The 21,481-nt window shown below is 45.4% G+C and overlaps 1 protein-coding gene across 2 annotated transcripts; it reads left to right on the top strand.

Annotated features, from left to right (window-relative positions):
* The first annotated feature begins 672 nt into the window (after positions 1-672).
* On the top strand, positions 673-21,437 carry LOC112244412 (E3 ubiquitin-protein ligase HACE1). 2 transcript variants are annotated; one of them, XM_042309798.1, is made up of 24 exons: positions 673-964; positions 1,914-1,968; positions 2,096-2,185; positions 2,425-2,529; positions 2,744-2,819; positions 3,034-3,165; positions 3,501-3,583; positions 4,720-4,816; positions 5,559-5,660; positions 5,800-5,906; positions 6,124-6,274; positions 6,665-7,077; positions 9,988-10,056; positions 11,101-11,188; positions 12,229-12,340; positions 14,686-14,783; positions 15,060-15,147; positions 15,456-15,605; positions 15,811-16,007; positions 16,375-16,506; positions 18,692-18,790; positions 19,032-19,102; positions 19,198-19,311; positions 19,684-21,437. In XM_042309798.1, the coding sequence occupies exons 1-24, from the start codon at positions 874-876 to the stop codon at positions 19,784-19,786; spliced, it is 2,823 nt and encodes a 940-aa protein (XP_042165732.1). In that variant the 5' UTR covers positions 673-873; the 3' UTR covers positions 19,787-21,437. The 2 variants fall into 2 exon arrangements, with proteins under 2 accessions (XP_042165732.1, XP_042165737.1); XM_042309803.1 differs by having other exon boundaries at positions 6,713-7,077.
* Positions 21,438-21,481: the final 44 nt, after the last annotated feature.

The raw sequence follows: 21,481 nt of genomic DNA on the forward strand, positions 1-21,481 counted from the left end.
GTTCACACCGCTATCATCCAGAAGGCGAGGTCAGTACAGGTGCATCAAAGCTGGGCCTGAGAGATAGAAGCTGTTTTTCAATCTCAAGGCCATCAGACTGTTAAATAGCCATCACTAACTCAGGGAGGCTGCTGCCTACACTAAGACCCAATCACTGGACACTTTAATAAATGGATCACTGGTCACTTTAAACAATGCCACTTTAAACAATGCCACTTTAAATAATGTTTCCGTATCTCACTTACTCATATTACTTGTATATACTGCATTTTATATAATCTACTGCACCTTGCCTATGCCGCTCGGCCATCGCTCGTCCATATATTTATAGGTACATATTTTCATTCACCCCTTTAGATTTGTGTGTATTAGGTAGTGGTGAGGAATTTTTAGATTACTTGTTAGATTTGTGTGTAGTAGGTAGTTGTTGGGAATTGTTAGATATTACTTGTTAGATATTACTGCACTGTTGGAACTAGAAGCACAAGCATTTCGCTACACTCGTATTAACCATTAACATCTGCTAACCATGTGTATGGTTAACAGATGTTAATGTTAAAATAATGTTAAAACAACATTTTATTTGATGATGACTGAATCAATCTATGAATCGTGAACTACACATATTTGACACTGAAAACTACAGTACCCAGACGGCATTGCCATCTGACGTAATGAAAACAGGAAGAATGGGACTTGACACAAGAAATGTTGCTGAATGAATCAGAGGGTAGAGAGAAAAAGGGGACGCCTAATGTAAATTTCTCGGCGGCTCGATGGATGACATCGAAGCCAGAAACACCCTTTTAGCGGAAAAATAATCTTGCTCGAGGCTTTGTATCCTCGGTTTTGTTCCCGGTTGTTGGTACACATATGATGGAACGGGCGATGGAGCAACTAAACGTACAGCTGAACAGGCTGACCCGCTCTCTGCGTCGCGCCAGGACTGTCGAGCTCCCGGAAGGTATAGCCTATCGACCAAAGGACATAAATAATCGACAGGGCATAATAGGAGACTTTAGCTATATCTATAGCATACTGTATATTCACGCTAATACATATAGTAATGTAATGTTTGAATTGCAGTATCATCTTACAGTTTGTCAATAACAAGGCGGAAGCCAGCAACCCTTGAGGCCATTAGACATTTCCCCGTCTACAGACTGTATGTTGGATAGGGTTTTATTCTAACCATTTCATAGTAATAATATGATACGAATCTAGTGAGACCAACTGATACATACTTTGTTTCATGATACAAAAACGAAAGAGTGACTGAAAGATGTCATGGTAATATAAGCCTAGTGGTGACATAAAGTAATGGGTTGCAAAGGCTGCAGATACAGACAGACCTGTCAGTAAATAGACTTCAGACCGACTGACTTCACAGACTGAGTTCAGTAGGTAGCATAGCTGTTGTGGAAGAGGATCCCCTTCTGCCTCGTTGATTGCTGTATTCTGTTCCCTTTCTTCTATTGATTCAGAAGGGCATGTTAGTGCATGTTTATTGTCTAACTAGCAACACCATTATATTACCGCTGTACTCGTGTCCATGTCTGACAACAGCAACAACGTTACCATTGAGTTGAACTCAAGATCTATTGGAGTAGGACACAGAAACGTGTTTTGTCATGTGCAGGAAGTGCATTCTTGAGTCTGAGGCGCTACATTGTGCAATCCTTTTTGACAGCCCAGCTGATAGTGTCTGGTTTGAAGGAAGTGCAGTCACTGATAGTGGTTGTACATCAGTAGTTATGACGGCCCTAAGTATGAGTCAGTAGCTTCTACATAGAGCGCTCTAAGAATACTGAGCTCTCGAGAACTAAGAATACTGATTTTAGCAGAGGAATGTCTTTGTTCTTTAATTTCACAATTATCATTGACACACCCTCTCCCTGTTGCTCCCCTCACAGACAATGAAACCGCAGTCTACACACTCATGCCAATGGTTATGGCTGACCAGCACAGGTATGACTCTGTGTTTGTGTGTGTGTCTTATGTGTGTGTGTCTTATGTGTGAGAGAGAGACAGTGGAAGTTGTCAACATTGATTCCCTGTATATTACTTATCTGACATGTCTGTCTTGTACTTGAAGGTCGGTTTCTGAATTACTCCTCAACTCCAAGTTTGATGTGAACTACGCTTTCGGACGAGTCAAGAGAAGTCTACTTCACATTGCTGCCAAGTAAGGAATGTTTACATTTTTATCACTGATTGTTCTAATTGTTTCATTGTTTTGTTTAGAAACCAACCAGACAGCATAATCTCTCCAGCATCTATTTTTATCACAGTGGTGTCTCTGATGAAACTCGGGATCTGTGGGTGTGTGTCTTTCTGTGTGTCTTTCTATGTCTGTGTGGGTGAGTACTCTACATCTATTTGTGTATTGCGGTGCTTGGGAACGTGTTGGTTATTGTGTTGTAGCTGTGGATCAGTGGAGTGCCTGGTCCTACTGCTAAAGAGAGGAGCGAACCCTAACTACCAGGACATCTCAGGCTGCACCCCTCTGCACCTGGCTGCCAGAAACGGGTAGGATACTGTACATAGACATTACTGCACACTCACTATAGTACTCTGCTGCCCCCCTTTGGTAGGGAGGAAGAATACACCTTTTACATGACGATCACAGATCCCTGCCAGCCCAGTGAACATGGTTTAGTGATGTTGATGATAGTGGTAATGTTTACAGTATTATTATATCTGATACTTAATGAATCCCCCTCCTCATCTTTCCTCCCTATAGACAGAAAAAGTGTATGGGAAGACTACTAGAATACAATGCAGACGTGAACATCTGCAACAATGAGGGACTGACAGCTGTGAGTACCACTGTGAAGTCATGTGTATAGACAGACCAGTACTGCTGTTAAATTCTGTCATATCTCAGGGATGTAGTTCTATTAAAAATGGTGAACGCAGGTCAAGACTGCGTACAGTAAATGCCATTAACACAATAAAAAGGTGTGTATACAGGGTTTACTTATGTTAACGCTTTACTGCAGCCCTCATCCTCTTCCTCCCCTCCTCCTCTAGATCCACTGGTTGGCTGTGAACGGGCGGACTGAGCTGCTTCATGACCTGGTGCAGCATGTGACTAACGTGGATGTAGAGGATGCCATGGGACAGACCGCCCTTCATGTAGCCTGCCAGAACGGACACAAGACTGTGAGTAGATAACACGCATATATCAACCAAGACCTGTATGGAAGTACCAACATTTCCATAAAATGTTCAGTGTTCGTCATAGACACAAGGCTGTGAGTGTACAGAACAGGTGTCACTTTTGATATCTCAGTAGTCGTAAATGGATTGTGTTCATTTGGAACCTTTGCCAGTGTTGTTATATAATCAAGTTTCAACGTTTATTAATCATAACTTCATGATAAGTTCCATGGTGAATAACATGATGAATACCAGACAGTAGTGTGGATGATGAGTTTGTTTCTCTTCTCACTTTCCCTCCTCCTCATTTGCCTGTGTGTGGTCGATGACGTCATCAGACGGTGCAGTGCCTGCTGGACAGTGGAGCGGACATCAACAGACCTAACTGCTCTGGGGCCACACCCCTCTACTTCGCCTGCAGGTCACTACGTACACTAGTACAGGAATGAGGATGCAATACTTCCTCTCATCCTTCTTCCTATTGTCCACTTAGAATTGTAGATGGAGTATGAACTATTCTTTGTAACACATTGGTTCGGGAATTGAAATGCAAAGGTGTTGTTTTGATTCAGTGTGGCTGTAAGCATATATTTCACGGCATTGTACAAGGCTATTAATGGGAGGAGGAGGTATTGGAAGAGGAGGAAGAGGAAGCTGGGGGATGGAATACGAAGAGACCAAAGAACAGTGATCACAGCCAGACAGCTGTCCAGAGTTATGTCCCAAACTTCAGTAGCACACTCCTATCCCTGTCAGTCCTCTGATGGTCTCTATGCAGCCTGTCTCATTCAGATGATAAGAATAGGCACGAGGAAACTCATCCCTCAGCTTCAGAGAGACGGAGAATAATGAGGTTCCTATTAATTCAGAACATGACAGTGACACCCCAGCCTTCCTTTGAGTGCTGTGTATTAAGCTCTACACACACACACACACACACAGAGGATGAGCACGGTTGTAGACCGCAGTGATCGTATAATCCTCTGATCTTTTGTTTTGATTATGTTTCACTTGTACATTAGTCAGTTCCCATTAAGGAGGCTCTATCTGAAAAGCACTGTGATTTAGAGCAATTAGTCTGTAAAGAACTGTGGATAAATGAAGTGCTGTTTTACTGTCAACTGACTGCATCACAGAGTATATCAGTCTAAATTGGGTGCCTGGCCCACCAGCCAATGTACCTGTCTAGTGAATGAAATAATACACTGGACATCTTGATTTGGTACAAGCCCTTCTCAGATCTCCACCTCTGACTCCAGCCTTCTATTGACCACCTCTTAACGTTAACCCTTATCTTCTGAAATGTCATTATGTATTGTTATATAGAGTTTAAACCTTAACTAACTTTATATTTATATTTTGTCAGAACTCTGTGTGTCCTTAGTCATAGTGGCTAGAGTGTTACAGTTAAGTTTATAATCATTTGTATGTACGATGATATCCATTGACATTTCTTTACGATAAGACACAAGCTCAGAAGTAAAAAGGAGTAGAGAGCAATGTTAAAGTCATACAAGAATACATTCAATACATTAAAGCCCTGCTTATATCCCACAGCCACGGTCAAAGGGACACGGCACAGATCCTTCTCTCTCGAGGGGCTAAGTACCTACCTGACAAGAATGGAGTCACCCCTCTGGATCTGTGTGTACAGGTGAGCATTGCCATGACAACACATGGCTAATATAACAAACAAGCACCTGTCACGTTGGTAAAAAGGGTCGGGAGACAGTCGCAGGAATGCGTAATATGTTTTTAAAAATGTCTTTACCCAAATTACAGTGTGCCGTGTACAGGCACGTGGACGAAGACCAAACAAACACATTTTCCAAACACAGGGTTGAGACCCAAACAAAAGAGAGAGGAGTACCTCTCATAAATACACAATCGCACAATGATTATCACACAGGACGAGACCCGTAATCATCTGCACAATACACGTGACACGAAAGCCAAAACAACACAGCTTAGGTACTCGGAAGACCAACGGACATTGGAACAAAAATTTACAAGACAATGGTGAACAAAGGGCACACTTATACAATTACTAATCAAATGGGAATAGGGACCAGGTGTGTGTAATGACAATTCTGGAGGGATCCATGACAGTACCCCCCCGCCGACTCGCAACAGCAGCGCAACGACACCGGCCTCGAGGGTGATCACAGGAACGCAGGTCAATCAGGACCCGATGCAGCTGCCGAAGTTGCGTCGTCGGACGGACCGGTCGCAGCGCCGTCGGACGGGCCGGTCGCAGCGCCGTCGGACGGGCCGGTCGCAGCGTCGCCGGATGTTCCATTCCCGTTGTCTCCCTTAATGGTCGATTATTCAAGGAAACAGCGGTCGGTCTCTTTCCCCCTTTTTGATCCCACTGTGTTGGTGTGTGTGTTGTTCAGGGTGGTTATGGAGAGACGTGTGAGATCCTCATCCAGCACCATGGCAGACTGTTTCAGACACTCATCCAGATGACACAGAATGATGACATCAAAGAGAATATGGTACATATTCTACTGTCTATCTGTCTCACTCTGTTATTAGAGCAATGAATAGGTTCATGTCCACACATCTCTTTTTCTTTTAGAAAGTACTATTTTAACTGTGTGTGTGTGAAATATAAATATATATATATATATATAGCTCAGGCAGGTTCTAGAGCATGTCTCCCAGCAGAGTGACAGTCACTACCAGAAGATCCTGACCAGTCTAGCAGAGGTGGCCACTACTAATGGACACAAACTCCTCAGGTAATATACCCTCTGCTAGACTAGGCTCCCAGCCACACCTGAGGCAAATGCATATGGAAGTGCACTTTTATTTAGTTTCTAATGAATTTCTCTGAAGGAAGTTTATTCAGGCATTACAATGCAATAAGTATGTAACAGCAACGCCACTACCTTAAAGCTAGTCATTAAGGGGTAAATGTTTCTTCTCTTCCGTACTCACTGTCAATCTCCTCTCCAGTCTCTCCAGTAGCTACGAGGCTCAGATGAAGAGTCTGCTGAGAATCATCCGGATCTTCTGCCATGTCTTCCGCCTGGGCCCTTCCTCTCCCAACAACGGGAATGACATGGGATACAATGGGAACAAGACGCAGCGCAGCCAGGTCTTTAAGGTCAGTATGGGGTTAGTACTGAACCTGAATTCAGATACTCACAGAGATGTAGTACATGGTGTGAATCAGAAGAGGGCATTGAGAGATTGTTCACCATCTTCAGATCCCTGATCCATGACTTGTCCTGGTGCATGACTTTGAGTGTGTTTGTGTGTTTGTGTGTGTGTTTGTGTGTGTGTGTGTGTGTTTTTGTGTGTTTTTGTTTGTCAGCATCTACCCCTCTCTTTCTTTCTCTTCCTCTCTCTCTTTCTCTTTCTCTCCCTATTTCCCTCTCTCTCTCTTTCAACATCTATCTGTCTGTCTCTCTCTCTCGCTCTCTCCATCCCTCTTTCTCTCCTCTCTCTCTCTCCTTTCTCCCCTTCACTCGCTCCCTCTCCTTCACTCACTCAGTCTCTTTCCTTGCCTCCCCCTTTCCTCTCTCTCTCTGATTTCCTCCAGCCGTTGGAGTTGCTGTGGCACTCTCTAGATGAGTGGTTGGTGTTGATCTCTACAGAGCTGGAGAAGAGCCACCAGGACCCCTCCAACTCCTCAGGGAGTGAGATCGCCTCCCTCCTCCTCAAACAACGTGGCGAGGTCGACTCCGCCTCCACCCCTGCCGTCTTCACGGTGGCACCATCGCTGCCACCCTCCATGCCCCTACCCCCTTTGCCGGACCCAGAGGGTGGCAAGAGGACCCCGGAGGTTCTTATGGAAACGCCAGAGGTATACGCGGACGGAGAGGATGTCATCTCTATGACGGCCAATCGGCTCAGCGCGGTGATCCAGGCCTTCTACATGTGCTGTTCCTGTCAGATGCCACAGGGGTGAGAATGACCTCTGACCCCTAACCCAGGGATGATAAACTCCAGTTCTTGGGAGCCCTGAGTATCTGCTGGTTTTCTCATTGGCCAGGCTCTGGATTGCAGTGCACACACCTTATTTTACAGATCTATATTGGCCACTAAATGACAGAGTCCGTGTTCCTCTCATAATCTCCTAGTTTCACATAGATAATTTATGTAACTCTTCCTCCTTCACATCCCCTTTGTGTGAGTAGGCCTGGGAAAGAATGGAGCTTTAATGTCTCCTCTCCACACACACACACACACACACACACACACACTTTTCCTCGCCCCCTGACTAGATAATGACATTTTAATTAGATCATTAAGCTCTAATTGAACGGTGAATAGGAGACACTATTATTGACCCTATGCTGCTGTGGTAGAAGAAAATGGCTGTATTTGTCTTTGTTTCTCTTTCCCAAGCCTGTTCTTCATTTGCTGATAGCCTGGCTTATTCCTGTCAGGGAAACACTTTCAATAATGCAGATTATTGTGTTTTGGAGAGGGATCAGATCCACTCATTATAATAGACAGATGCTGCACTAATCAAATCAAATTTATTTATAAAGCCCTTCTTACATCAGCTGATGTCACAAAGTGCTGTACAGAAACCCAGCCTAAAACCCCAAACAGCAAGCAATGCAGGTGTAGAAGCACGGTGGCTAGGAAAAACTCTAGAAAGGCCAGAACCTAGGAAGAAACCCCATAGCCACAGTTGAAACTGGAGCAGCAGCACGGCCAGGTGGACTGGGGACAGCAAGAAGTCATCAGGCCAGGTAATCCTGAGGCATGGTCCTAGGGCTCAGGTCCTCCAAGAGAGAAAAAGAAAGAAAGAGAGAATTAGAGAGAGCATACTTACATTCACACAGGACACCGGATAAGACAGGAGAAATACTCCACATATAACAGACTGACCCTAGCCCCCCGACACAAACTACTGCAGCATAAATACTGGAGGCTGAGACAGGAGGGGTCGGGAGACATTGTGGCCCCATCCGACGATACCCCCGGACAGGGCCAAACAGGCAGGATATAACTCCACCCACTTTGCCAAAGCACAGCCCCCACACTACTAGAAGGATATCTTCAACCACCAACTTACCATCTTGAGACAAGGCCGAGTATAGTCCACGAAGATCTCCACCACGGCACAACCCAAGGGGTGCGCCAAACCGGACAAGAAGATCACGTCAGTGACTCAACCCACTCAAGTGACGCACCCCACCTAGGAACGGCATGGAAGAGCATCAGTAAGCCAGTGACTCAGCCCCTGTAATAGGGTTTGAGGCAGAGAATCCCATTGGAGAAAGGGGAACCGGCCAGGCAGAGACAGCAAGGGTGGTTCGTTGTTCCAGTGCCTTTCCGTTCACTTCCCACTCCTGGGCCAGACTACACTCAATCATAGGACCTACTGAAGAGATGAGTCTTCAATAAATACTTAAAGGTTGAGACTGAGTCTGCATCTCTCACATGGGTAGGCAGACCATTCCATAAAAATTGAGCTCTATAGGAGAAAGCCCTGACCATAGCGTACGTGTAGGTATGTACGGCAGGACCAAATCTGAAAGATGGGTAGGAGCAATCCCATGTAATGCTTTGTAGGTTAGCAGTAAAACCTTGAAGTCAGCCCTTGCCTTAACAGGAAGCCAGTGTAGAGAGGCTAGCACTGGAGTACAATCATCTCAATCAAAAGATACAGGGTGGTGGAGTCAACATCATCGAAGCGGAGAAAAACCTGAAGACTTTTCAAAAAAAGCTACCGTTATGGAAACGACGAACAGAGAACGATAACTTCGCAAACTTTCCCCTGCTGGATGACTGTGTAAGTAAGATCGAAGATGTAGCTGGAATCGGAGACATTTCTGTACCCGCGGAACTGAAGCAAGCAATTGCCACGCACTTAGATGAGCTTGCAAAGTCTCTCGACGGATACTTCCCTACAAGAGAGTCATATCCAGCATGGGTGAGACAGCCGTTCACGTTTAGTGTTGAGACAACAGATGTCAATGATGAATACCTCGATGAAATCATTGAAATTCAGCAGAGCCAGGTTCAACAGCAACTCTTCAGAACAACAACGCTTTCAACGTTTTGGTGTCAACAAATGGTAACGTACCCTGTTATTGCTAAGAAAGCTCTGGAGATTTTCATACCGTTTGTTACAACATATCTTTGCGAGCAAATCCTTTTCGAGGACGCTGGACATAAAAACGAAGAAATGGAACAGACTTTGTTGCGAAAATGACATGAGAGACATGACATCATGAGACATGAGAGACATGACATCATGAGACATGAGAGACATGACATCATGAGACATGAGAGACATGACATCATGAGACATGAGAGACATGACATCATGAGAGTGGCACTTGCCAAGGTGAAGCCGCGCATTTCTGAACTGGTCTCTGAAAGGCAACAGCAGAAGTCACACTGATTTGCAGTAAATATTCATTATTATGTTTTGGTGTGAAAATCATGTTTTGATGATTTTGTTCTTTGAACACAGAGATGTTGATGCACGGTTCATTTTGTGCACCAGTAAAATATATACCTATGTTTTGAATTTGAAAATATCATATTTTATTTTTCCAATTAAGAAGGGTTCGGTGAATGCGCATATGAAACTGGTGGGGTTCAATACCTCCAACAAGGTTAAGAACCACTGATCTAGGGTATTGCGCAAGGTTAAATTGTGTTCCTCAGTTAGGTGGACTACACTACTTATCTCTGTGTTGTGTTCTTCTGAAACACGGCTCCTGGTTATGTAGTGAGTGTATTCATTTTCTTATTCTCTTGCTTCATCTTCTCTTTTTGTCTCCCTCTTCTGTCTTTCCTCCTCCATCTTTATCTTGTTCACTCTGTGTTTCCTTGTCTTTCCTCATCCAGAATGACATCTCCTCGCTTCATAGAGTTTGTCTGCAAGCATGATGAGGTGCTCAAATGTTTCGTAACCAGGTGAGTCCTTTGACAGGATCTTAGACTGTTTCTTACCCAGACACTTCTTATCAGTCTCTCTAACTTAACCTGTCGTTTTTCTCTCTTTTTCCCTTTCTCCTTTCTCTCTCTCTCCCTCTCTCTCTCTCCATCCCTCTCTCCATCCCTCTCTCTCTCTCTCTCTCTCTCTCTCTCTCTCTCTCCATCTCTCTCTCTCTCTCTCTCTCTCTCCTCCATCCCTCTCTCTCTCTCTCTCCATCCCTCTCTCTCTCTCTCTCCATCCCTCTCTCTCTCTCTCTCCATCCCTCTCTCTCTCTCTCTCCATCCCTCTCTCTCTCTCTCATCCCTCTCTCTCTCTCTCCATCCCTCTCTCTCTCCATCTCTCTCTCTCTCTCCATCCCTCTCTCTCTCTATCCCCTCTCTCTCCATCCCTCTCTCTCTCTCTCCATCCCTCTCTCTCTCATCTCTCTCTCTCTCTCCATCCCTCTCTCTCTCTCTCTCTCTCTCCATCCCTCTCTCCATCCCTCTCTCTCTCTCTCTCTCTCTCTCTCCTCCATCTCTCTCTCTCTCTCTCCATCTCCATCTCTCTCTCTCTCTCCCATCCCTCTCTCTCTCTCTCTCTCCATCCCATCCTCTCTCTCTCTCTCCATCCCTCTCTCTCTCTCTCTCTCCATCCCTCTCTCTCTCTCTCTCCCCTCTCCCTCTCTCTCCCTCTCTCTCCATCCCTCTCTCTCTCTCTCATCCCTCTCTCTCTCTCTCATCCCTCTCTCTCTCTCCCATCCCTCTCTCTCTCTCTCTCTCTCCCATCCCTCTCTCTCTCTATCCCCCTCTCTCTCCATCCCTCTCCCTCTCTCTCTCATCCCTCTCTCTCTCTCTCCATCCCTCTCTCTCTCTCTCTCTCCATCTCTCTCTCTCTCATCCCCCTCTCTCTCTCAATCTCTCTCTCTCTCCATCCCCCTCTCTCTCAATCTCTCTCTCAATCTCTCTCTCTCTCCATCCCCCTCTCTCTCTCTCTCTCCTCCCCCCCTCTCTCTATATCCATCTCTCTCTCCATCCCTCTCTCAGGAATCCAAAGATCATCTTTAACCATTTCCACTTCCTGTTGGAATGTCCGGAGCTCATGTCCCGCTTCATGCACATAATCAAAGGCCAGGTGAGACCTGTGATTGGCTGGTCTATCAGTCATATTTGCAAGCTATGACAACAGCCTTCTGTCTCTCTCTCTCTCTCTCTCTCTGTCTCTCTCTCTGTCTCTCTCTCTGTCTCTCTCTCTGTCTCTCTCTGTCTCTCTCTCTGTCTCTCTCTCTTGCTATGTCTCTCTCTATGTCCCTGTCTCTCTCTATCTCTCTGTCTCTCTCTCGCTATGTCTCTCTCTATGTCCCTGTCTCTCTGTGTCTCTCTCTCTCTGTCCCTCCCCTTTCTCACTCTCGCTCTCTCGCTCTCTCTCGCTCTCTCTCGCTCTCTCTCTTTCTCTCTCTTTTTATCTCTTTCTCCCTCTCTTTTTCTATGTCCCTCTGGGGACTATGTCGCGAGTGACTTTGAAACGCCCGTGTCTTCCAGGCAGGATCATTTAACAACGTTATTGCCATGGCGATAACACTTGTCTTAAATTCCTTTTTATACAGCTTCATAAATTTTAAGTGCCTGTTCTAAGTTGTGTGTAGTGTTCCACTCTCACTCCTCACTATTCATATTTGAGCGGCGGACGGCGTGCCAAGCCTCGTTACCTCTGGATTATATCCCACCTGGGAACAAGAGCCCCTCGTTTTAATTACAGATTTTAACCTGAAGAAGACTATTCCATCTCCACATCTCCCTCTCAGTATGCACAGGAGCCCCAGGGGAAAATCTCTCTCGCGCTCTGTCTCTCACTTTGTCTCTCCCCAGCTCATCTCTCATAGAGAACAAAGACATTGAAATATTATGCAAATATAAATGCCACTCTTCCCTCTCTGCATTCTTCAGACACTGTATTTCAACACTTGAGGCTTTGGAACCATTGGTTTAGACACCATCTCAGATTTAAGTGTATAGAGAGATAATGAGTTTTGGGAAGTCCTGTGGCTGGTATTTAGTTAGGCTTTATAACGTTTTATTATTATCCTATGAAGTCTTGTAATACATTATAACTGCAACATAATGCACTATACCTGCAGGCTGTAAGTGAAGTGTTATTGTTTGTTCCCCTCGCAGCCCTTCAAGGAGCGCTGTGAGTGGTTCTATGAGCACCTATTGGCAGGACAGCCAGACTCCGACATGGTCCATCGACCTGTCAACGAGAACGACATCCTGCTAATCCACAGAGGTACCAAGCCCCCACTGACCCACCCTTCATACAGTATAACCCATCCTTCATGTACAGCTAACCCCACTGACCATCCTTCATGTACAGCTAACCCCACTGACTATCCTTCATACAGTATAACCCATCCTTCATGTACAGCTAACCCCACTGACCATCCATTATGTACAGCTAACCCCACTGACTATCCTTCATACAGTATAACCCATAGTTCCTGTACAGCTAACCCCACTGACCATCATTCATACAGTATAACCCATCCTTCATGTACTGCTAACCCCACTGACCATCCTTCATACAGTATAACCCATCCTTCATGTACAGCTAACCCCACTGACCATCCTTCATACAGTATAACCCATCCTTCATGTACAAGCTAACCCCACTGACCATCCTTCATACAGTATAACCCATCCTTCATGTACAGCTAACCCCACTGACCATCCTTCATGTACAGCTAACCTCACTGACCATCCTTCATGTACAGCTAACCTCACTGATCATCCTTCATACAGTATAACTCATCGTTCCTGTACAGCTAACCTCACTGACCATCCTTCATGTACAGCTAACCCCACTGACCATCCTTCATACAGTATAACCATCCTTCATGTTTAGCTAACCCCACTGACCATCCTTCATATAGTATAACCCTTCCTGTACAGCTAACCCTACTGACCATCCTTCATACAGTATAACCCATCCTTCATGTACAGCTAACCCCACTGACCATCCTTCATACATTATAGCCCATCCTTCATGTACAGCTAACCTTACTGACCATACTTCATGTACAGCTAACCCAACTGACCATCCTTCATGTACAGCTAACCCCACTGACCATCCTTCATGCAGTATAACCCATCCTTCATGTCCAGCTAACCCCACTGACCATCCTTCATACAGTATAACCCATCCTTCATGTACAGCTAACCCCACTGACCATCCTTCATGTACAGCTAACCCCACTGACCATCCTTCATACAGTATAACCCATCCTTCATGTATAGCTAACCCCACTGACCATCCTTCATGTACAGCTAACCCCACTGACCATCCTTCATACAGTATAACCCTTCCTGTACAGCTAACCCCACTGACCATCCTTCATGTATAGCTAATGCCACTGACCATCCTTCATGTACAGCTAACCCCACTGACCATCCTTCATGTATAGCTAACCCCACTGACCATCCTTCATGTACAGCTAACCCCACTGACCATCCTTCATGTACAGCTAACCCCACTGACCATCCTTCATACAGTATAGCCCATCCTTCATGTACAGCTAACCTCACTGACCATCCTTCATGTACAGCTAACCCCACTGACCATCCTTCATAAAGTATAACCCATCCTTCACGTATAGCTAACCCCACTGACCATCCTTCATACAGTATAACCCATCCTTCCTGTACAGCTAACACCACTGACCATCCTTCATGTATAGCTAACCCCACTGACCATCCTTCATGTACAGCTAACCCCACTGACCATCCTTCATACAGTATAACCCTTCCTGTACAGCTAACCCCACTGACCATCCTTCATGTATAGCTAATGCCACTGACCATCCTTCATGTACAGCTAACCCCACTGACCATCCTTCATGTACAGCTAACCCCACTGACCATCCTTCATGTACAGCTAACCCCACTGACCATCCTTCATGTACAGCTAACCCCACTGACCATCCTTCATGTACAGCTAACCCCACTGACCATCCTTCATGTACAGCTAACCCCACTGACCATCCTTCATGTACAGCTAACCCCACTGACCATCCTTCATGTACAGCTAACCCCACTGACCATCCTTCATGTACAGCTAACCCCACTGACCATCCTTCATGTACAGCTAACCCCACTGACCATCCTTCATGTACAGCTAACCCCACTGACCATCCTTCATGTACAGCTAACCCCACTGACCATCCTTCATGTACAGCTAACCCCACTGACCATCCTTCATGTACAGCTAACCCCACTGACCATCCTTCATGTACAGCTAACCCCACTGACCATCCTTCATGTACAGCTAACCCCACTGACCATCCTTCATGTACAGTTAACCCCACTGACCATCCTTCATGTACAGCTAACCCCACTGACCATCCATGTACAGCTAACCCCACTGACCATCCTTCATGTACAGTTAACCCCACTGACCATCCTTCATGTACAGCTAACCCCACTGACCATCCTTCATGTACAGTTAACCCCACTGACCATCCTTCATGTACAGCTAACCCCACTGACCATACTTCATCCCCAAATGTCTTAAACTCCACCCAGTAATGTGTTAGTGTGTCTCTCTTTCTCAATATGTTTCTTTCTCTTTTCTGTCAGAGTCCATATTTAGCAGTAGCTGTGCGATGGTCTCCAAATCGACCAATGAAAAGCTCAAACAGGGCATCGCCGTACGATTCCATGGAGAGGAAGGAATGGTGGGTATTATCAGTGTCTATCTGACCTAGGTTCAAATAGTATTTATTTTCTTTTAAAATACTTTAGTTTAGGAACTCTTGATTGAACTTGCCTAGGGCAATGGAAACAATGGAATAGTTCCCAAAATGGAAAGGGAATAGGTCACAATCTCAAATGGACCCACACTTAGTCCTAGCAACACTTTATGAGTGTACTATACAGGACATAGGGTCCCATTTTAGTACATGTTCATTTAGCAGTGGACCTTTAGTTGACTTATGACCTTTGTGTTCCAGGGCCAGGGCGTGGTGAGGGAGTGGTTTGACGTCCTGTCCAATGAGATCATCAATGCAGACTACGGCCTCTTCACCCAGTCAGCGGACGGTGAGACACCTTTCGATTGGCTGATGAGATGTTGTTTGTGTACTGTGTTTTTTAAACTGTGTTTTTTAAAAACTGTAATTGAGGGTGTATTTTCTTCCCTCACTGTTTAAAAAAAATGTTGTTACCTTGCATCATGATCCAAATACTTTGTTGGTTAATTATACGTCTGTATGCCGAGCTGTGTATTGTGACTGTGAAATGTTTTCCTTTCTCGCATCAGAATACAAGTACTTATTCAAGATGGGTAGGTAAGAAGATCAAAGCTTGACTGGTATTTATTTGTGTGTGTGTGTCTCTCTCTCTCACAGGCACCACGTTCCAGCCCAACAGTAACTCGTCAGTGAACCCTGATCATCTGAACTACTTCCGGTTTGCGGGTCAGATCCTGGGGTTGGCTCTTTACCACCGTCAGCTGGTCAACATCTACTTCACCCGCTCCTTCTACAAACACATACTGGGTAACACACACACACGTTCTACAGGGGGTTGTTAACATGATATAATGTGCGTACAGGAATCCCAGTGAACTACCAGGGTGTATCCTCTGTTTGAGCAGGTTGTTACATTTGTAGCTGGGTTATAATAGAGTTGTTAGTGTTTTCACGGGGATATTACAGTGACGCTACAGGGTTGTAATGGTATGGGTGCTGTCTGTGTGTCCAGGCATCCCAGTGAACTACCAGGATGTGTCGTCCATCGATCCAGAGTATGCCAAGAATCTGCAGTGGATCCTGGACAACGACATCAGCGACCTGGGACTGGAGCTCACCTTCTCTGTGGAAACAGATGTGTTCGGCGCCATGGAGGAGGTGCCACTCAAACCTGGTGGGACTAGCATCATTGTCACCCAGGACAACAAGGTGAGCCAGCCTATCACAGAAGGAGGATCTGAAACTCCTAACCCCTAGCATTTTGTTGTTGCTCTCAACATCAACTAGGTGAGAATAGCAGATGATTGACAGGTCAAGCAGAAGGAAGTTGTGATGTAGGATGCGCCCCCTGTATTCTCTAACACTTATGATCTTATATGATTACTATGTCATGTGTATATGATGTGTACAGCTGGCCTGCAGGTGGTAATGTTCTGTAAGGAAGAAGCCAGTGAAACGAGACTGCGTTAGAGGGCTGCCCAAAGATCAACCAGACTCTACGTAGTGAATGTTCCCTATATATAAACCTCTCTCTTCTCTCTCACTCTCTCTCTCTCTCTCTCTCTCTCTCACTCAGGCAGAGTATGTCCAGTTGGTAACAGAGTTGAGGATGACTCGAGCCATCCAACCCCAGATAAATGCTTTCCTGCACGGGTTCCACACCTTCATTCCCCCCTCCCTCATCCAGCTCTTTGATGAATATGAATTGGTTAGTGTCCTTGCTTTTCCTCCCTTCTACTTTACCTCTCCTCTCTCTCTTTTTCTCTCTATTCCCCTCTACTGTCATCAACTCCCTTCTCCTTCACCTGTCCTCTCTCTCCTCTCTCTTTTCCTCTCTACTGTCATCAACTCCCTTCTCCTTCACCTGTCCTCTCTCCTCTTCCTCTCTTTTCCTCTCTAGTGTCATCAACTCCCTTCACCTCTCCTCTCTCTTTTCCTCTCTACTGTCATCAACTCCCTTCTCCTTCACCTGTCCTCTCTCCTCTCTCTCTCTTTTCCTCTCTACTGTCATCAACTCTCTTCTCCTTCACCTGTCTTCTCTCTCTTTTTCTCTCTACTGTCATCAACTCCCTTCACCTGTCCTCTCTCCTCTCTCTCTTTTCCTCTCTTTTCCTCTCTACTGTCATCAACTCCCTTCTCCTTCACCTGTCCTCTCTCTCTCTCTCTCTCTTTTTCTACTGTCATCAACTCCCTTCTCCTTCACCTGTCCTCTCTCCTCTCTCTCTTTTCCTCTCTTTTCCTCTCTAGTGTCATCAACTCCCTTCTCCTTCACCTGTCCTCTCTCCTCTCGCTCTCTTTTCCTCTTTTCCTCTCTACTGCCATCAACTCCCTTCTCCTTCACCTGTCCTCTCTCCTCTCTTTTTCTCTCTACTGTCAACTCCCTTCTCCTTCACCTGTCCTCTCTCCTCTCTCTTTTTTCCTCTCTACTGTTATCAACTCCCTTCTCCTTCACCTGTCCTCTCTCCTCTCTTTTCCTCTCTACTGTTATCAACTCCCTTCTCCTTCACCTGTCCTCTCTCCTCTCTTTTTCTCTCTACTGTCAACTCCCTTCTCCTTCACCTGTCCTCTCTCCTCTCTCTCTTTTCCTCTCTAGTGTCATCAACTCCCTTCTCCTTCACCTGTCCTCTCTCTCCTCTCTCTCTTTTCCTCTTTTCCTCTCTACTGTCATCAACTCCCCTCTCCTTCACCTGTCCTCTCTCCTCTCTCTCTCCTCTTTTCCTCTCTACTGCCATCAACTCCCTTCACCTGTCCTCTCTCCTCTCTTTTTCTCTCTACTGTCAACTCCCTTCTCCTTCACCTGTCCTCTCTCCTCTCTCTCTTTTCCTCTCTACTGTTATCAACTCCCTTCTCCTTCACCTGTCCTCTCTCTCTCTCTTTTCCTCTTTTCCTCTACTGTCATCAACTCCCCTCTCCTTCACCTGTCCTCTCTCCTCTCTCTCTCTCTTCCTCTTTTCCTCTCTACTGTCATCAACTCCCTTCTCCTTCACCTGTCCTCTCTCTCTCTCTTTTCCTCTTTTCCTCTTTTCCTCTCTACTGTCATCAACTCCCCTCTCCTTCACCTGTCCTCTCTCTCCTCTCTCTCTTTTCCTCTTTTCCTCTTTTCCTCTCTACTGTCATCAACTCCCCTCTCCTTCACCTGTCCTCTCTCTCCTCTCTCTCTCTTTTCCTCTCTTTTCCTCTCTACTGTCATCAACTCCCTTCTCCTTCACCTCTCCTCTCTCTCTTTTCCTATTTTCCTCTTTTCCTCTCTTTTCCTCTCTACTGTCCTCAACTCCCTTCTCCTCACCTCTCTTTCTCTGTTCTCAACCCCTCTTGCCCATTATATTTTATTCTCCTCCTCTGCTCTCGCCTGCTCGCCTAGCGGGATCTGATATCTGCTGCAGGGATTGATTGACCTTGTCTGGCTCGGTGTGTGTCAATGGGATGTTGGGGTCACCTTGAGGCCTCGCCATCGCCCGGCTCAGATCAGATTTGTTTCTGTGTGTGTCAGCAAAATCCATGTCCCTGGATCGATAGGGTACCATGGCGATTATCTGGCCCGCCGTGTGTTATTGGACATGTGTGTGCAGGTACAAGCCTCGGTCACGCAGTCACAGCACGCCTGCTTACAACACTCAGACTCAGTGGGGAGGAGAGTTTAGCTCTGTTTACCACTGGACCACCCGTGTTCAGTTGCGTTAGAAAAACACCCTTGTGTCTTTGACAGCATGATTTTGAACAGAAGAAGCATTAAGTTGTGTTTTATAAGTCTGTTGTGTATGATCCATGTGTCCTGACTACTACTCCATTTAACCTCTCTGTGTGTGCGTGTCTCTGTCTGTGTGCGTGTCTGTCTGTCTCTGTGTGGGTGTCTGTCTGTGTGGGTGTGTGTATCTGTGTGGGTGTGTGTGTAGGAGCTGTTGCTGTCTGGGATGCCAGAGATCGATGTGCAGGACTGGCACAGGAACACAGAATACACCAGTGGCTATGACCTGGAGGAACCTGTCATCCAGGTGAGTTAGCTCTCACCAGGCAGGACTCTTTTTAATGTAACACCACCTCATCAGAGAGGAGGACCATTTTTACTGGAACACCTCCAAATCAGAGAGATGTACCACAGGCTTGGCTGATCCTACAGAGATCTTAACACCTCCTCCCAGGCTGGCTTAGTGGTTTAAAGTTGATTCTCTTGTCAGATTCTCTTATCTCACAGTGGTTTTCATTTGGTTTAATGTGGATTCTCTTGTCTTGTAGTGGTTCTGGAAGGTGGTAGAAAGCCTTACCCAAGAGGAGAGGGTCCTACTGTTGCAGTTTGTCACTGGCAGGTGAATTTCTAATAGTGTGTGTGGCAGGTGAGTTTCTCACAGTAATTCCCTCATAAGAACTGTCCTGTCTAATTCCTCTCTCATGTCCCTGTCAGTTCCAGGGTACCTCATGGTGGCTTTGCCTTTCTGATGGGAGGTAGTGGCTTACAGAAGTTCACTATTGCCTCTGTAGCATACACATCAAACCTACTGCCTACCTCCAGCACCTGGTAAGGACCACACACACATGTCACTCACACATGAGAGAGAGCAGCATGCTGACAGAAAAAGCACTAGAGGGCAGTATGGTTCCTCTGACTCCTTTGCCTCTGGAGTCGTGTGTGTGTGTGTGTGTGTGTGTGTGTGTGTTGCTTTAGTGCACTGGTATAGAAGAGGGGGAGAGGGAAAAACAGGGAGGGGTTTCTGCATGTTGGATAGAAAGGACAGGTACTGTAGTTCTCATCACTGTAGGTCTATACTTTGGCAGGTAGAAATCACCATTGTACTGTATACTACAGCAGCTGGATATGAGACATAATGACATGCCATCAATCTGCAGTGAACCACAAGATACTACATTGACCATGATGCTCCTCCCACAGCATCAACATGATGAAACTCCCAGAATACCCCAGCCAGGAGGTCCTGCGGGACAGGCTGCTGGTCGCACTGCATTGTGGGAGTTACGGGTACACCATGGCGTGACGCTGGCTGCAGCTGCGTCTCAGCGAGACTCCTCTGGTCCATGCACATGAGAGTGTGTGTGCGTGTGTGTGTGTGTGTGCGCATTGGCATGGACACATCAGTGCAAGGAATCCATCCAACACTTCCTAATCCAAACATATTTCACCTATCTATGTGGCATATTTCACCTATCTATGTGGCAGTTTGTTTTAGCTGGGTAGATTCTATTCTACAGCCAGAGCTAGCTATGATTTGTATAAGATAAACAAGCTCCCTGTCATTTCAACCTAATTGAAGGCAAAGGAAATGCGAGACCCCTGATTTCACTCTGAACTGCCAAAAACATGTTACCACGGTCACAACAACAACTTATCCACTAGACTGGCTGCACAGCATCCCTCCCACGGTGTGAAGCCAGTCAACTGCCTTCCTTTTAGTCTCTCTCCTTTGGCATTCTTCTCCTGTAACATGGTAATATGGAATGATCTGGTTGGTGTGTATTTCAAATTGAAGGGGGAGTCTATAATGATATTACTGTAAGAGGCTGTGGCCAGGTGGTTTTACATGTGTTTACCAGGGAGGTAGTCGTAAAAAGGTGGCAAAGATTCTAGCCTGCAAGTAACATAAACACGAATGCAGAAAATGGCTCATTTGTCCTGGGAATAGGTGCATAAACGATTCCCAAAATGAATAGAAGTGTTAACGGTGCTTACAGGCGTTTACCCCCCGCTACAGTACATCTCTGATCTTCACAGCTGCCTAACCACAACTCCCTCACCCTATAAGGTGCATGTCTCATGGCTCTACTTTGTGAGGTTCTTCAGTTTAGTGTCATTCTGTTGTGTTATTCTGTCATCTGCAGCTGTATCTCTGTGTCCTTGTAGTGATCATCAGGGCCCAGTTTTTCAAAAGTTATATATCCGGATTTCGCCTATTGGATAGGATTAAATGCATAGAAATAGAACGAATAGAACAGACGAATCATCGACTTCTAGTCATTCTATTTCTATGTATTTAATCCTATCAGGTTAGAAAACTTTTGGAAAACTGGGCCCAGTAGTCAGTCATCCCTTTCTATTGTATCTGACTGGCAGGACTCTCTGGGTGCATCCCAAATGGATCCATAGTTCCTGTATAGTGCGCTACTTTTGACCAGAGCGCAGTATGAAGGGAATAGGGTACCATTTGGGATGCAGCCTCTGCTTACCATGTTGTATTTCTCTCAGCTCAGTCGACTTGAAGGTTAGAGGAGCACTACAGTATATAGAGCTAAGTGAAAGGTTTGGTTAGCAGTGCCAAAAAGGAGAGCCAGTTTGATTTGGATTGCTTTTGTGTTTTTATCCTACCTGAACATTATGGTGGAACATGTTCTAAAAAAGGGATAGAATCATATCATGACTTGACATATCATGACTTGACATATCATGAATGTAGCTAAGAAATGTTTTATTCTTGATCCTTGATTTAAATGACTCTACTTCTTTACAATGATGTGGGAATGTAAATACGTATATTTCATATTATTTATCACTATTGTTTTAAATGTTTGACTTGTTTTGCAATTGTAATCAGATGTTGTATTGTATACAGAGCCTTTATAGATATTTCTGCAAATTACTCAAAAACAAAGTATGTATTTTACCATAAACATAATACATTGTTTAAACTTTGAGATTGTATCCACCCCATACACAAACTATTAGTGAGTGATTGTGG

The sequence above is a fragment of the Oncorhynchus tshawytscha genome, linkage group LG03 (genome assembly GCF_018296145.1).
Source record: "Oncorhynchus tshawytscha isolate Ot180627B linkage group LG03, Otsh_v2.0, whole genome shotgun sequence".
Taxonomy (NCBI): Eukaryota; Metazoa; Chordata; class Actinopteri; order Salmoniformes; family Salmonidae; genus Oncorhynchus; species Oncorhynchus tshawytscha.

Excerpts from the sequence above, each read along its gene's own strand:
- LOC112244412 (XM_042309798.1), top strand. The coding sequence starts at position 874 with ATGATGGAACGGGCGATGGAGCAACTAAACGTACAGCTGAACAGGCTG. Across the intron at positions 2,186-2,424 it reads CTACTTCACATTGCTGCCAA|CTGTGGATCAGTGGAGTGCC; the intron begins GTAAGGAATGTT and ends ATTGTGTTGTAG. Across the intron at positions 6,275-6,664 it reads AGCGCAGCCAGGTCTTTAAG|TCTCTTTCCTTGCCTCCCCC; the intron begins GTCAGTATGGGG and ends TCACTCACTCAG.